Genomic DNA, 14,067 nt, shown 5'->3' with positions numbered 1-14,067 from the left:
TGATTTCTTGTCTCTTGCTGGTTCTTGAGGTGAAAGAACCAACAGGAGGTTTGTCTCCTCAGAACCCTGACAGATGATTGTTCTCACCACGTTTAAAGCAGTTCAGTCAGAACTGATGTTCATCTCAGCCACTTGTCTGACCTGCACTTTGTTCTGTTTCTTCAGCTGGTGTATGAGCGGATCCCTCGAGGGGACCTGGACCAGAGAGTGATCCACCTCCGAGTTCTGGGCGACGGGGCCTTCTGGGAGAACACCCTGCTGGGGGAGACCTTCATCCCTCTGAGGAGGCTGGTACCGGGTCAGCACTGGGTCGACTGGCACCAGCTGGGCACCGCCGGCTCTGACTCAGCCCACTGATGGTTGGCGCCGGTCCTGTGAAGGGAAACCCAGTTCGTCCGTGTGGCTTAGGTCTAGTGTTGAGCTGAAGGTGGAGCTTTACTAATCTGAGACGGCGGTTTAGTGATGAAACAGTTTTATTGGTAATTTATGGGATTAAAAGGTGAAGGAGGCCGATCAGCTCCTTCTGAAGTTTGAAACAAACTACTCAGTAAACAGTTAACCAGTCGTACTAACTGACTAGTTCTCCTAACTCCACTTTAACCGATGAGAAGGATCACGTGGACATTGAACAGGTTTCATGTGAGCTGAGGCTCCTGCAGACGGGTTCAGGATGCACGAGGAGACGACACGACGAAGAAGCTTCTGCAGTTTCCTCTTCAGCGGCTTTCAGCTGTCGATGAAGCCAGACAGATGCTGGTCCTCAGGATGAATCTGCTCCGTTTTCATTTCACTTTGTTTTCTGCTGAATGAGGTTAGAAACAGATTTCTGTCAGGAGAGGAAGGAGACGGGCCACAGCGGGAGGAGAAGCACACGGTTCCCCAGGAACACGTTTTTAAAGTCTGCGTCAGAAATCGATCCTCTGACGAATTTCAGGGATGTTGATGATGAATTAGAGTCCTGAGCTCGTTCTGAGTCCAGCTTCAGGTGGAGCTTTGAGCTGACGTGATGTTGGACCTGTTCTACTCCTGAGTCTTCATGTCATTCCTTGGTTGTGACCCGTGTCTGTGCCTGTGGTTCTGGCTGGTTCGGATGGTCCAGTGGACTGTAGCAGGAGGTGGTTGGTTTTAGCGCTGTATTGAAACAGAGGAAGCACTGATGTCTGCTCTGTAACAGGACGACCCGGCTGCTGTGAACATTCAGTCTTTTCTCCTCCAACAAACCAGCTGAACATCACAAGTCTGCTTCTCATGGATGAGTCCATGTGTAATCTGTAATCTGTAATCTATGAGCTATCATCTCTGCAGCTCTGATCTACAGGTTCCGTCTCCTGCTCCTTCACTGGTTCATGTTTCAGCATGAAGTCCTGCAGCTCTGAGGAACCAGAACCACATGAAGGAGGAGACAGAACTCAGAGACGTCTTCTGTCAGCAGGACTCAGAACCATGGAGACCAGAGCGAAGGAACGTTTATCTGATTATTTATTTTACAAAAGAGTAAAATCCTGGACCCATCGTGTCCAGCGTGGTTCCACAGATGTTAAACACTGGGACCCATGGAGGCTCCTCGTCCTGCACACGTTTAACTATTACGGTTCCATCAGTTTCCTCTCTGCTGCCTGCACTTCATCCTGGAATCGTGTTCACAGCTGAGTCCGTCCTGGAGAACCGGGCGGAACCAGGAGGGAAGAAGCTTTAGTGGTTTGAAGGTTTTATTGGTGGAGAATGTTTGAATGTTGAGCAGAATCCGATCGCCTGTTGAAGAAGTGAGACTCTGACCTGAATCTTTGTACATACGAGTGAAGATGTGACGACTGAAGACTGATTCATGTGTAACCTTCAGTTTTTTATTATTTGCACTAAAGATTAAACTTGAACTGGAAACGTCTTTTTGTCTTCTATGTTTTATTATCTGTTCCGGTCTACGGTTCTTCTCCTTCGCTAATGAGTAATGATGCGTTTGGACTTTCATGAGAATCCTTGAAGTCTTGCATTTAAAATTAAGGTTAGAAGTTAATTATATATGCAGGTGGTTAGCATTGTTAGCAGCTAGAAGGTCGCTGGTTCGCGTCCCGGTGAGGACACCCGGGATCTTCCTGCGTGGAGTCTCCATGTTCTCCCCGTGCAGCGTGGGTTGTCTCCGGGTTCTCCGGCTTCCTCCCACAGTCCAGAAACATGCTGAGGTTAATTGGTGATTGTAAATTGTCCGTAGGTGTGAATGTGAGTGTGCTTGGTTGTCTGTCTCTAAGTGTAGCCCTGTGATAGACTGGTTACCTGTCCAGGTGAACCTGCCTTCACCCTGAGTCAGCTGGGATAGGCTCCGCCCCCCATAGTGAGGATTAAGGTGTAGCGATGATGGATGGAGTTTTGCTTAATGAACTAAAACCTGTCTTCTGTCCACTGACTCCAGCTTCATTCTGTTTTTATTATTTTAATAAACATTCATATTTTTAAGGTGGACTGCAGCTGATTGAACACTTCATCAAAGTTCAATCATTTCATGTGATTCATCTTGAAAAGCATCCAGCACTGCTGCATGCAGGACTGGCAGCAGTAACTGAGTATTTTTACTCTAAGTAACTGAGTGCAGTGACATGGAGCTTCAGCGTCTGTCGGGTTTTCATCCTGCTGCTTCTTCCACAAATAACAAGTATGAATGAATAAACTCTGTTACTGGAACACAAAGAACCTGCAAACCAACTCCTCCGTCCAGTCAGAACCTTCCTAGTTTAACCAAAACCAGACTGTGCTTGTCTCCAGTTCTGTGCCTGAAACGTCTCATTACAGTCAAAGTGTGATGAAAGACAACAAGGCGCCTTTTAAAAGCTGCTGTGTTTATTACATGTTTCACTTTGTTTTCTCAGAGACTTTGGTTAAAATGTCTTGAGCTGCTGGTGAAGAAGAAGCTTTAAACAAACATGGAGCAGAGCAGCAGCTGATCTCTGGAGCTCATGAACGACATGAACAGGAAGAAACACACTGTAGAAAACAGAACAGAGCCTGCTGAACACGTGACGGTCCAGCTGCTGCTCAGCTGCTATTTCTGGATCCACATGGTTAAACTACAGATACAGAAGCTGAGCTGAAGGAGGAACACGTGGAGCACACACACCTTATGTAACGCACACACACCGACACACTGCGGCTGCGCGGCTCTCGGCTCCACGAACACCGCGACGGTCCCTGAACGCGGCTTCGCGGAAACGGAAGACGAGTTGCGGACGGTCCCCGAAGTTTCTGATGAAATCGGCAGCTGGAGCTAGCGGAGCTAACCGACGTAGCTAACCGACGGTCAGACGGAGCCACACGGCGGTCAACCGGCCCTCTGAAGCAGTATCAACACCGGGAGAAAGGAAACCGGACACGGAAGCGAGTCTGTGGCGGTTTTGCATCATATTTTGTTATCTTTCGTCGGATCTCTGCCGACTGACCGTCGAGCTAATTAGCTCCTTGTGCTAAGCTAAAGTGCTAACCGCCGTCGCCCCGAAGGAGACCTCCCAGCGCCGCCTTCTCCCGGAGACTGAAATCAGACAGAATGGCTCGTTTGTCGTCCTCGCTCCTGGGTCTTTCTTCGCTCCGTGACTCCCCCGTGCTCTGCCCCTCCGTGTGTCCCGGCTCCGAGTTCTCCACCAGGAAGAAGTCCAACCACCATTCTCAGCTCCCCGCCGCGGTCAGCGCCGCGTTCACGGACGATGTTTCCTGGCTGTCCTGCGTGTCTGCCGGTCGGTATGTGTTCTAGTCCGGTCCAGACCGAGGTTCTGTAGAGGCCCGGCGTGAGTGAAGCAGAGCACCGACAGTTGGTGCTGCTGAGCCGGACTGAGCCGCGGCAGTTTGACAGCTGTCACCGCAGAGGACCGCCTGTCTCCGGGTCACGGTAGAGTTGAGCTCAGTTCGTATCAGAAAAGTAGATTTTTGCACTTCAAGTTGATAAAATGTTCAGAAATATGAATAGTGAAGGCCCTTTATCCGGCGGACACAGCCCGTCCTCTTCGCCCGGCCATGGCGTCTCCTCCTCCGGGCTTGTTAGCCAGGAAAGCTCGTGGATTCGGCTGCTGTCCAGGCCCGCGCTGGCCCTCCTGCAGAGGATCCTGCCGGGCCCGCGGCTCCGGAGCCCGGCTCTGGCTGAGAAGGGCTCCGGTTGGCTCACCGCGGATTTAAACAGCAGCTTTGTTAGTGAAGAAACTGAGTTTTTGCGACAGCTGGATGACATGATGCCGCACCCGCCTCCCCTGGCCTACCTGCGATGTGACCCCGGCGGCGGCCTGCTGGAGCCGCGGCCCGGCGGCGCTGCGGGCTGGATGGCCGCCCACTCTCTGCGGGAATCAGGCCTCCAGAGCGAGGCCGAGTTGGACCTAAACCTCTGCCACCACACTCAGCTCGGATATTTCTCTTATGTCAGGACTCTTATGAACCAGGTTCTGCTGAGCTCTCCGGAGATGAAGCCCCCCGGCGGCAGCGACTGGGCGTCGGAGGCCGGCAGCCCCCCAGCCAGCAGCGGCGCCGGCCGGGGCTGGTGGGGCAGCTTGTGGGGGGCCGAGGAGGGCTCGCAGAGGGGGCTGTTGTCAGAGCTGCCCTGGGCTGAGGACGGGCTGGCTCCGGGCCGGCTTTGTCCTCCACCTGCAGAGACAAAGGTGTTTGTCCCCAGCAGAGACTGGGCGCTGGGAGAAGGCTCTGGACCGGGCCGCCACAAAGGGCCACTGGCCCACAAAGCAGGCCTCCACACCGTCCAGAACACGGAGGGGTCTGGGCCAGATCGCCACCTCAGCATCAGAACCCAGCTGAACAGTTTCGGAGCCGCCTGCAGCGAGGTCACGGTTCTGACCCGCGAGCAGGACCACGGTTACTGCAGCCTTGAGGAGGAGCAGCTGAAGGCCCGAAGCCCCGAGAGCTCTGCTGGGATGGAGGAGGTCTGCGAGTCGGGGGAGGTGGAAGAGCCCCAGACGGCCCAGCAGGGCGGGCCTGGGGGGGCCTCGGGTCCCAGCCCCCCCCAGTGCCAGAACAAAGCCATCGCCTTCATCATGGGCTGCCCCTGCAGCGACGACGACAGCAGCCAGTCAGACAGCGGCGGCGATGACGGCTTCGACAGCGAGGGCTCGTCCGACCTGTCCGACTCCACGGACGACGACTCGGACTCGGAGGTCGACTTGGAGTCGGACCGTCTGTGGAGCTCCCTGTGCCAGAGCCAGGACCCGTACAACCCCCAGAACTTCACGGCCCAGCTGCAGAGTGGCAGTGGGCCCCGGTCCATCCCCACCTCCACGCCGCCATCCTCCGCCCAGTCCTCCCCGGCCTCCTCCCCCACCGCCTCCCCCCTGCTGCCCGCCTCTCCGCCCTCCGGACTTGACGTCTGGGACGACTCGGCGTCGGCCAGCGAGACAGACGAAGCCGAAAGCCTCCGTCTGTGGAGCTCCTTCAGCTCCTCCGACCCCTACAGCCCCTTCAACTTCCAGGCTCCACTCAGGACTCGGGGGCCCGCCGACGCCCCCCACGGAGCCCAGGTCTGGGGGAAGGAGGCCTCGTCGACGCCCCGGGTCCCTCCTCACCATCGACCGGCGTCTGCCCCCCGATACCGGAGGGAGGAGGCTGAGGAGAGGCTGGACAGCGGCTTCTCTGAACCGTCCAGAACTCAGAGCTGCAGCAAGAAGGTCAGTGGGTTTGTTCAGTCAGCAGCACAGAGACACGTCCAGGGAGCAAAAACAGCTCCCAGTCAGTAGAACCACCGGGTTGGAGCAGTTCTGGTCCGTTTTCAGGGAAATGGACAGTTAGAGGGAGAAGATATTGTAAATGAAGTCTGGACAGAACCAGTCAGACAAACTGAGAAAAGTTTAGGCTGAGGTTCAGAGCTTCCTCTGTCCAGATGTTCAGTTACCGTCACAGAGGAAAGAGACCAGAAAAGCTGAAGCCACAGAACTTAGACGTAAAGAACGAGCTGATGAATGATGGTTCCGTCAGCCGTTAACTACTGATCGGTTATTAGTGACAGCTCCTCTGAAAATGCATGTGTTCAGTTTCCTGTGATTTAAAAGACAGAAAGACAAACCTGTGGGCTCAGAGATGTTTGGTGACGATGAGGTCTGTTCAGGACCAGGACATGTGGAAGCAGGGCTCGGGTCAGGGTCGGGGTTTGGGCAGACACGTGTCGGGGACGTTACTGTTTAACAGAAGCCAGCAGCTGATACGGTCCAGGGCCAGGATGTCGAAATGCTTCACAGGCAGAACATCTTGCTAACGCTCAGCTGCTCAACAGAGGAGAAGGAAACGTTTGAGGACACAATGTTTGAGCTCCTCGGCTCCGTCATGTGACCCGGCGCTGACACCGAGTGAAGCTCAGTTACTGATTTACAGCCTCCAGACTTTCAACCTGCTGCACTCAGCAGCTCCTCAGGGTTCCTCTCTGGGCCTCATTCTCACTCCAGTATAAAGTAGAGACACTTCAGAAAGAAGGAAAAGAAGGTGCTGTTTAGTTTACATGATTGTGAAGACCAGGAACCAACATGTTTCCCCAGATGTTAAACCCTGGAGCTACTGAGCTCTCCTCTCTGCTTATCAGCCGTAGAAAGATGTTCCACCATCATGTAGAAAGATGTTCCACCACCAGATGTTTTCTGAGTGTCTGTTGGCCTGAGCTTGGTCTCTAACCTCCTTCTTCTCCTGCAGGTCCGTTTCTGCGACCACGTTGAGGAGTTCTTCACCAGCGGCGGTGAGGACGAGGACCGCCGAGGCCCCTGGGAGGAGTTTGCTCGTGACCGCTGCCGCTTCCTGCGGCGCTGCCAGGAGGTGGAGCAGAGCATCGCGTACGTGCTGCAGCCGCAGCATCGCCGCAGCGTGCAGCAGCGCATGGCCGCCCTCAGCCTGCAGGACGCATGAAGAGCTGCAGTCTGTGTTTCTGCAGGTTTTAGCTCAATGCAGCGAGCTTCAGAAGTGACTGAGGAGGTCAGAGAGCAGCCGAGACGTGGCGTTACGCTGTGGTTAGGGTGTTAAGGTGGTGTTAGGGTGGTGTTAGCCTGTTATTAAGGCGGTGTTGGGGGATCACTGTGAGGAACCTGGAGGAGGTTCACAGTCAAACGTCTGCAGCGCCCAGACTTTCAGTATTTCAGAAACAAGCTGCTGCTTCACTGCGGCCTGGTTCTGGCTCAGAGCGAAGGAAGATGTTCCGCTGGTTTCGTCCCACCTGCAGCGTTTTCTGTGATAAGTTGGTAAAAATGGGTTTCAGGTCCAGTGAGACGTCCAGTCGTCTCCAGACTGAAGTAAATGTGACGCTCATCACTTTGTTCTGAGTCCAGTGGTCCGACTTCACTATTGTCCAAAACAGAAGAATGAAAGCCTCTCATTCAGGACGTTTGCTGGAAATATTCTCATTTAAAAGACAAAAATCAGCACAAGTGATTCAAGGTTGGTCTGATGGAAGATGTTCCTGAATCGTCAGCTGCAAGTGTGTTCATTAAACTAATTAATTCAGTTGATTCATCTGTCTGACATATTTTAAAATTAAATCAGTTAAACTGTGACTGCAGCTTCCTCAGTGGATGCTTTCTGGTTTCTGTAAACTGAACATCTCTGGACGGAACCAGACATCTGAGGAACCTCTGATCCACGTGTTTGTTATTTAGAGACAAACCGCTGATTGATTGATGCTTTCCTGTTAAAGGATCAATAACGTAGCCCTCCTGTTGATCAGCAGCTTCATCAGACAGGAAGCAGCTCAGAGCTGCTCTGAGGCTCTTTGTGTTGCTGTTTTCTCTTCAAAGCCAAAGATGACGTGTGCCAGTGTCAATAATCAATAATCAGTGTTGTGCTAATAATCAGTGTGTGAGCTGAACGTCCAGCAGGAGGCGCTGTTCCACCCACAGCAGCTCAGACTACGAACTCTGGAGCAGAAGCGAGACGAGTGCTTCTCACAGCTTCACTCCTTTACTCTGGTGTGTGTTTGGATTGAACACCAGAGCCTGAACGTCCAGATGTTCTCATCCAGATGTGCTCCTCCAGATGTGCTCCTCCAGATGTGCTCATCCAGATGTGCTCATCCAGATGTTCTCAGTGTTGCTGCTTCTGTGTGATGAACTCATAAGCAGCGTGTGAGCTGGGAGCAGAAGCTGCAGAGACGCTCTGAGTTCTAAACGAGTCTTTATGATTAAAAGCAGGCGGCTTGATCCTCATGTTTACCATAAAAACAGTGAGAACACGGAGACACAGCAAAGAACAGATGCAGGACAGGTGTAGGTTACTGTGTTTTATTTGAATTTGTAAAACATCCGTGACAGAACCGGGTCAGAGGAGAACTTCAGAATCTCAGCTGCTGGACGTTCAGCTCTAAAGAAGGTTTGTGCAGGAACCACAGCGACACGCTAACACGTGTGTTGGAAGCTACAGGATGCACACGTGTTGGACTGGAACCACACGAGAAGCTACGGTGATGTTTGAGTCAGAAAAGCTTTTTATTTTTCTAACGCTTGTTTGTTTGGTGGAAACTTGCTCTGCTTCATCGTCTGCTCAGATCAATATGGAATAAAGTCGATATTTAATGATCCCTGATGGACTGGTTTCTCTGCTCCAGTTCAGGAGACGGCTGGTCTGCAGGATGTGGGTCAGTTAACGGGTAACCTGGTAAAGACCGTCACAGACTGTCCAGTGACGACAGAAACGAGGTTCCCAGAAGTGAAAACCACGAGTCTGGACACTTCCAGAGCTGCAGGAGACTAGCTAACTAACCGACTAACTAACCAACCAACCAACTAACTAACTAACTCACTAACTGACCAACAAACTAACCTGACTAAGTAACCTGCTAGCTTTATTTGTTTTTATTGGTCGTTTGTATCGGCGGCTCGTTTGGGACGCGGTTCTGCTCTCAGTAGTTTTTCCTGATTAAAAATAATCAATAATCAGTGTAGTGATCATCACAGATTTAAGATGATGTCACTTTCTGTCATCTTTGTGTTTAATTCTGCCTTTAAACCTGATTTGTGGCTCATCAGTAGATGGTTTGTTGACGACAAAAATGGTGGCTCTGGAACACCTGAACAGGTAGCGAGCAGCCAATCGTATCGCTGCTCTGACTGACGTGAGTTCAGACCTCCTCCAGAGTGCTTAAAGCTTTTAATGAGTTTTGATCTCTCTGGTTTGCATTTTCTGTTCCAGGTTTATCTGATGCGACGCTGTAATTCTCATAAAACAGGAAATGCAGCGTTTAATGCTGAAGCCTTCATGGTTCTGATGTTCTGGTCGGTCTGAAGAACTCCAGGTTTACTCTGAGATGTTGCTGGAGTTTCACTGAGGACCACGTGGACGGGTGGAGCGGGTGGGTTAGTTAGCGGTAAATCAAACTGGATTCATCACCCGTACAATAAGTAGCTGGTTCCATGAAGCTGTAGCAGCGGTGGTGGGTGGTTAGTGAGGTGAGACTCGTTCCGATCTGCTCCTAGTTAGCAGCCTGCTGAATAGTCTACAGAATGAGCTGGTTAAACAGGACTAATCTGAGCAGACAGGTGAATTCACGAAACCAAACCTTTTTCTCTGAAGCGTTGGATGTTCTGATTCACTGAGACTGGATCAATAACATGAATGTAATCAGTTAATCATCAGCTTTAAAAGCAACAAACCAGTTTGACTCGCTGTCGACCAGTCCGACGGCTTCTGGACACATTCTCATCATTTTATGTCATTTTGGAGAAATTCTGAGTCATTACAGACGAATAGAGAAATACTGGAGCAGTTTTATACACAAACCAGAACCAGAACCAGGATCATCCGAAGGTTCAAGCACTCACTGAGGCCTTTTCTGAAAAGATTACCAACAAAGTCTCAGTAGTTCAGGGAAAGTTTTTAAAAAAAGGTGTAAAGTCACATGACCGGAGCATGACGAATCAGGGAGAGGCTAACTGACAGTGCCTCATAGTGACATCACACAGGTGAGGAAAAAGTGATTGGTCATGGACCAATAAGTGTCAGGTCCAAAGAGTTTCTGTCCTGCAGGCTGAACCAGGTGTAACGTTCAGGTGAAGCATTCAGGTGTAGCTCCAGGTGGACGCTAACCTGTGCAGCCCTCCGACTCTCCTCCACACTCTGCAGGTGATGAGGTTTTGGGCGTGGCCCTGCCACTTGGCTCCTCCTCCTCCACCAGGCCCTGCAGGTACTTGATGTAACTGATGGCAGCGCGCAGCGTCTCCACCTTGCTGAGCCGCTTGTCGGCGCTGTGTCCCGGCAGGTGATCCCTCAGCTTGGCGTAGCCCTGATTCACGCACTTCACCCGCTGACGCTCACGCTCGTTCCTCTTCTGGATGAAGGCCGGCTCGAAGGGACACTCGTAGACGCTGAAGTGTCCGTGGGGGTGGAAGGGGCTCAGGTAGGGCAGCAGGCCGCCGCCCCGCAGGGGGTTCTGGTAGAGGCCGAGGCCGGCGGTGTCCACGCCGGGCGGGTACAACAGGAAGGGGACAGAGCCTGACACCGAGTCCGAGTGCTGAGAGACGCCGCGATCCTCACAGAGACCAGCAGAGGGAGACACACTGAAACTCAGGTAGGACGGGGAGAAGGCGGAGCTCATCATGTGACCTGGACTGACCAATAACTGCCGAGGACACCTGGTCGGATCAACAGCGACTGAAAACGCCCACGATCATCATCCGGCAGTCAGAGAGGTCTATCCTGTGGAGACACAGAGACGAGAGAGAAGTTAGAGATCATCGCTGCACCTGTTGATCAGTTTATCAATCAGCTGGTCTCTAAACCGTCAGTTTATCGGTGAATGTCTGGAGCAGATTCCTGCAGAACTCCAGAGCGAGACCTGTTTGTAGGAGTGCGCCGTAGAATTTGTTGCGGTTCATCTTCTGAGTGTGTGATGATGATCAGGCTGCTCAGATGGTTGTCTTCTGATGATGAACCAATCGATAGCTGACGAATGTAAAACTGAACTAAAAACCCAAACTGCTCTTCATTTTTATCTTCACACAATCAGCTGCAGCACCGACGTTTAAAATGAGCCACATGTGGATAAAATCAGCTGACATTAGAACATCTGAGGAGACCCTGAGGTGTTCAGGGAACATCTGTAAACATCTGTAGCTCAGCAGATGTTCAGGGAGGAGCTTTGGTTCAGTTTAACTCATGTTCAGCCTCCAGGAGATTCTGTGAGTTCAGCTGCAGATCTGAGCATCAGCAGGAAGAAGCTCAACAGGAGTGAAGCAGAACTCTGATGAAATGTGAGAAAATGATCCTGAGCATGGTGTGGTCCATGAAACTGCAGTTCTCTTCAGATGTTTGTTCCATCAAACAGCTTCTCTGACTGCAGTTTATCAGTTTGATCATTTCAATCAGCAGCACAAAGTTCTGACTGAGTCCAGAGATAAGAACCGGTGTTGCTGCTTCAGCTCACCTTCTGCTTGTTGTGACTAAAACTGAGAACGTCACGTTTTCAAACCTGAACATGATAACAAATTAAAACCTGAAGCCGTTTTCAGGGTTCGGTGTCTCCACAAATAAAACTCCACATACATGAACTCTGGTGAGCCAGGCAGAACAGTTCCATCATCCAGATTAATGTCTAAGAACCAGAACCTTGTCTGGTCCAACTTCACCACATCAGGTTCTACTGATGTTAGAGCCTCAACAGAACCATGGATCCATCCATAGACAGACACTGACAGGAACTTTCTGGATCAACAATGAAACTGAGTCCTGTTGGATCCATCCAGTGGTTCTGATAGAACTGTTCTGTCTGAGTCCTCAGAACCATGAGTGTGAAAATAGAAAATTCCAGATCTGTAAACATGAAATTTTCAAAATTCTGCCAATCTGTTTTCCAGAACTTAGCTTTGGTCCCAAAGAACAAATAAACTGTGAACAGAACCCGAGACGTTGGACGGAAACGGATCTGAAGGGACTCAACAGGTTCCGAACAGCTGTTCTCTGCAGATTCACGTCATTCAGAACCACATAGTTCTTCACAACAAAGCTGAACATCAGCTTCAGCTGGTTCCCATGTCAGTCCACAGAACCAGCAGATGGTTTAGAGAAGAACCAAAGTCCAAGATCGACAACAACGACAACAACAACAACAGCAGCAACAGCAACAACAGCACCAACAACAACAACAGCAACAACAGCACCAACAACATCAACAACAACAGCAACAACGACAACAATGACAACAATGACAACGACAGAATGTGCGCTTATAAACAAGCTCCACACACTGTCTGTGTGTGTCTGTGTGTGTGTGTGTGTCTCTGTGTGTCTCTGTGTGTGTCTGTGTCTTTGTGTGTCTGTGTGTCTGTGTCTGTGTGTCTCTGTGTGTGTCTGTGTGTCTCTGTGTGTCTCTGTGTGTGTCTGTGTGTCTGTGTCTTTGTGTGTCTGTGTGTGTCTGTGTGTGTCGCTGTGTCTTTGTGTGTGTGTCTGTGTGTGTCTGTGTGTGTGTCTGTGTGTGTCTGTGTCTTTGTGTGTCTGTGTGTGTGTCTGTGTGTGTCTGTGTCTTTGTGTGTCTGTGTGTGTCTGTGTGTGTGTGTGTGTCTATGTGTGTGTGTGTGTGTGTCTGTGCCTTTGTGTGTCTGTGTGTGTGTGTGTGTCTGTGTCTTTGTGTGTGTGTGTGTATCTGTGTGTGTGTCTGTGTGTGTCTGTGTGTGTGTGTGTGTGTGTGTGTGTCTGTGTGTGTCTTCATCTCACCTGCAGCTTGTCGTCCTCCAGCTTCACTCCAGCTCTGACTGCAGGATGTAAAGGTGAACCTTTACCTGCTGTTACCTGCTGAGGCTCCGCCCCTCCAGGTGTGTGATGGTCGTCAGGAAACGAGAGAAAACGATTCGCTGCTTCAGTCTCACCTCCGAACAATGAGAAGAAAACAGCAGCAGGCAGTGAAACCTGGAAGCTCCAGACGTGTAGCAGGTAAATGTGTGACTGTCAGTGTGAACCCTGAGACCTGAAGCTGTAAATCTGCTGCCGAGGTTCTCGCTGGAACATCAAAGCTGCGGACAGAAATGAGTGTTTGCAGTTTCCTCGTCTAAATCCTGTATTTGCAGATGAAAGGCGTCGGACACACACCCTTCCTGTCATCACACACACTCTGATGACTGTTTACACCTGAAACCTGAGACTCACCTGAGCTAAGAGCAGCTTCACATCAGCTCTACTTTACACAATATCAGAATAAAGGACCTGCAGCTGTTCTGCTCAGGGCACTCGGACCCGACCCGCTCAGTTCTCTGTCGTGTCTTTAAGGCTGAAAGGCCTTTTCACCGTGATAAACTCGAGGACCTGTGACTTGCGTGAAGATGATTTGAAATTTGAACTTTTTTCCTGATGATCTGAGACCAGACTTGTAACTTGAGCAGCTTGGACACTGACTCGGCCTGGTCTCTAGTGACTTGTTGCTACACTTGTAACTAAGCTGACTTGATATTTGATGAACTCGTCTGGAAATGATGGTTTTCTTTTGCAGAGTAACTTGAAGTGACTCGTCTCTTCCAGACTTGGACTCGTCTTGACAGTGATTCATTAACTTGGGACCTGTGTGTGCTCTCAGGTGAATCGTCTGAATCGTTCTGCTCTCTGTCAGAGTTCTGACTGTTTCTCAGTGGTTCTGATCCACCTTTTCTGAACCTTTCAGTCCTGAAGAGCTTCTCTACGTGTCAGCATTTAGCTGAAAGCACCGAATCTCACATGAAAGACGTGCAAACATTAACTCATCAGAACATGAAACAGCAGAGAATCGTGAACACAGTCAACCGTCCTGCTGTATGACAGACACGTCATACATGATCATGAGCACACGGGATTATTACTGACAGCGAACCTGGAACATCACGTAAACATGGATTTATTAAACCTGCAGACACCGAGCTGATCCGTTTATCTTCACTGCACATGAGCAGCAGCTCTGAGTAAATAATTCTACACAGCGTCACCTCACAGTAATCAGATTACCTTTACGTAGAACACCAGAGTATTTCCTCTGATAAACAAATTCAAACTCATCCTTCATAAAGACTAAGATCAAAATTCAGCTCCAGAGCAGAACCTCAAAGAACCAAAGTGAGTCCAGCTGTGGTTTCCATCAGTCCACCTGCATGAACATGGTTCTACAAC

At 50.6% G+C, this 14,067-nt stretch overlaps 2 protein-coding genes across 2 annotated transcripts in view; both read left to right on the top strand.

Moving 5' to 3' along the window:
* pik3c2b (phosphatidylinositol-4-phosphate 3-kinase, catalytic subunit type 2 beta) overlaps positions 1 to 890 on the top strand; it is a 36,390-nt gene extending 35,500 nt beyond the window's left edge. The window contains exon 25 of the mRNA XM_008295948.1: positions 102 to 890. Coding sequence (XP_008294170.1) covers positions 102 to 357 — 256 coding nt within the window. The 3' untranslated portion in view covers positions 358 to 890. The remainder of the gene's footprint in view (positions 1 to 101) is intronic.
* A 1,729-nt stretch (positions 891 to 2,619) lies between these two features.
* Positions 2,620 to 8,524, top strand: ppp1r15b (protein phosphatase 1, regulatory subunit 15B). The gene is made up of 2 exons (XM_008295942.1): positions 2,620 to 5,642; positions 6,655 to 8,524. Exons 1-2 carry the CDS (start codon positions 3,930 to 3,932, stop codon positions 6,862 to 6,864), a joined length of 1,923 nt encoding a protein of 640 aa, XP_008294164.1. The 5' UTR covers positions 2,620 to 3,929; the 3' UTR covers positions 6,865 to 8,524.
* The last annotated feature ends 5,543 nt before the right edge of the window (positions 8,525 to 14,067 follow it).

This window comes from Stegastes partitus, unplaced genomic scaffold, assembly GCF_000690725.1.
Source record: "Stegastes partitus isolate 25-593 unplaced genomic scaffold, Stegastes_partitus-1.0.2 Scaffold1089, whole genome shotgun sequence".
In the NCBI taxonomy this organism is placed as follows: domain Eukaryota; kingdom Metazoa; phylum Chordata; class Actinopteri; family Pomacentridae; genus Stegastes; species Stegastes partitus.
The sequence above is the reverse complement of the archived record's forward strand: the minus strand, read 5'-3'. Positions and strand labels throughout refer to the sequence as shown.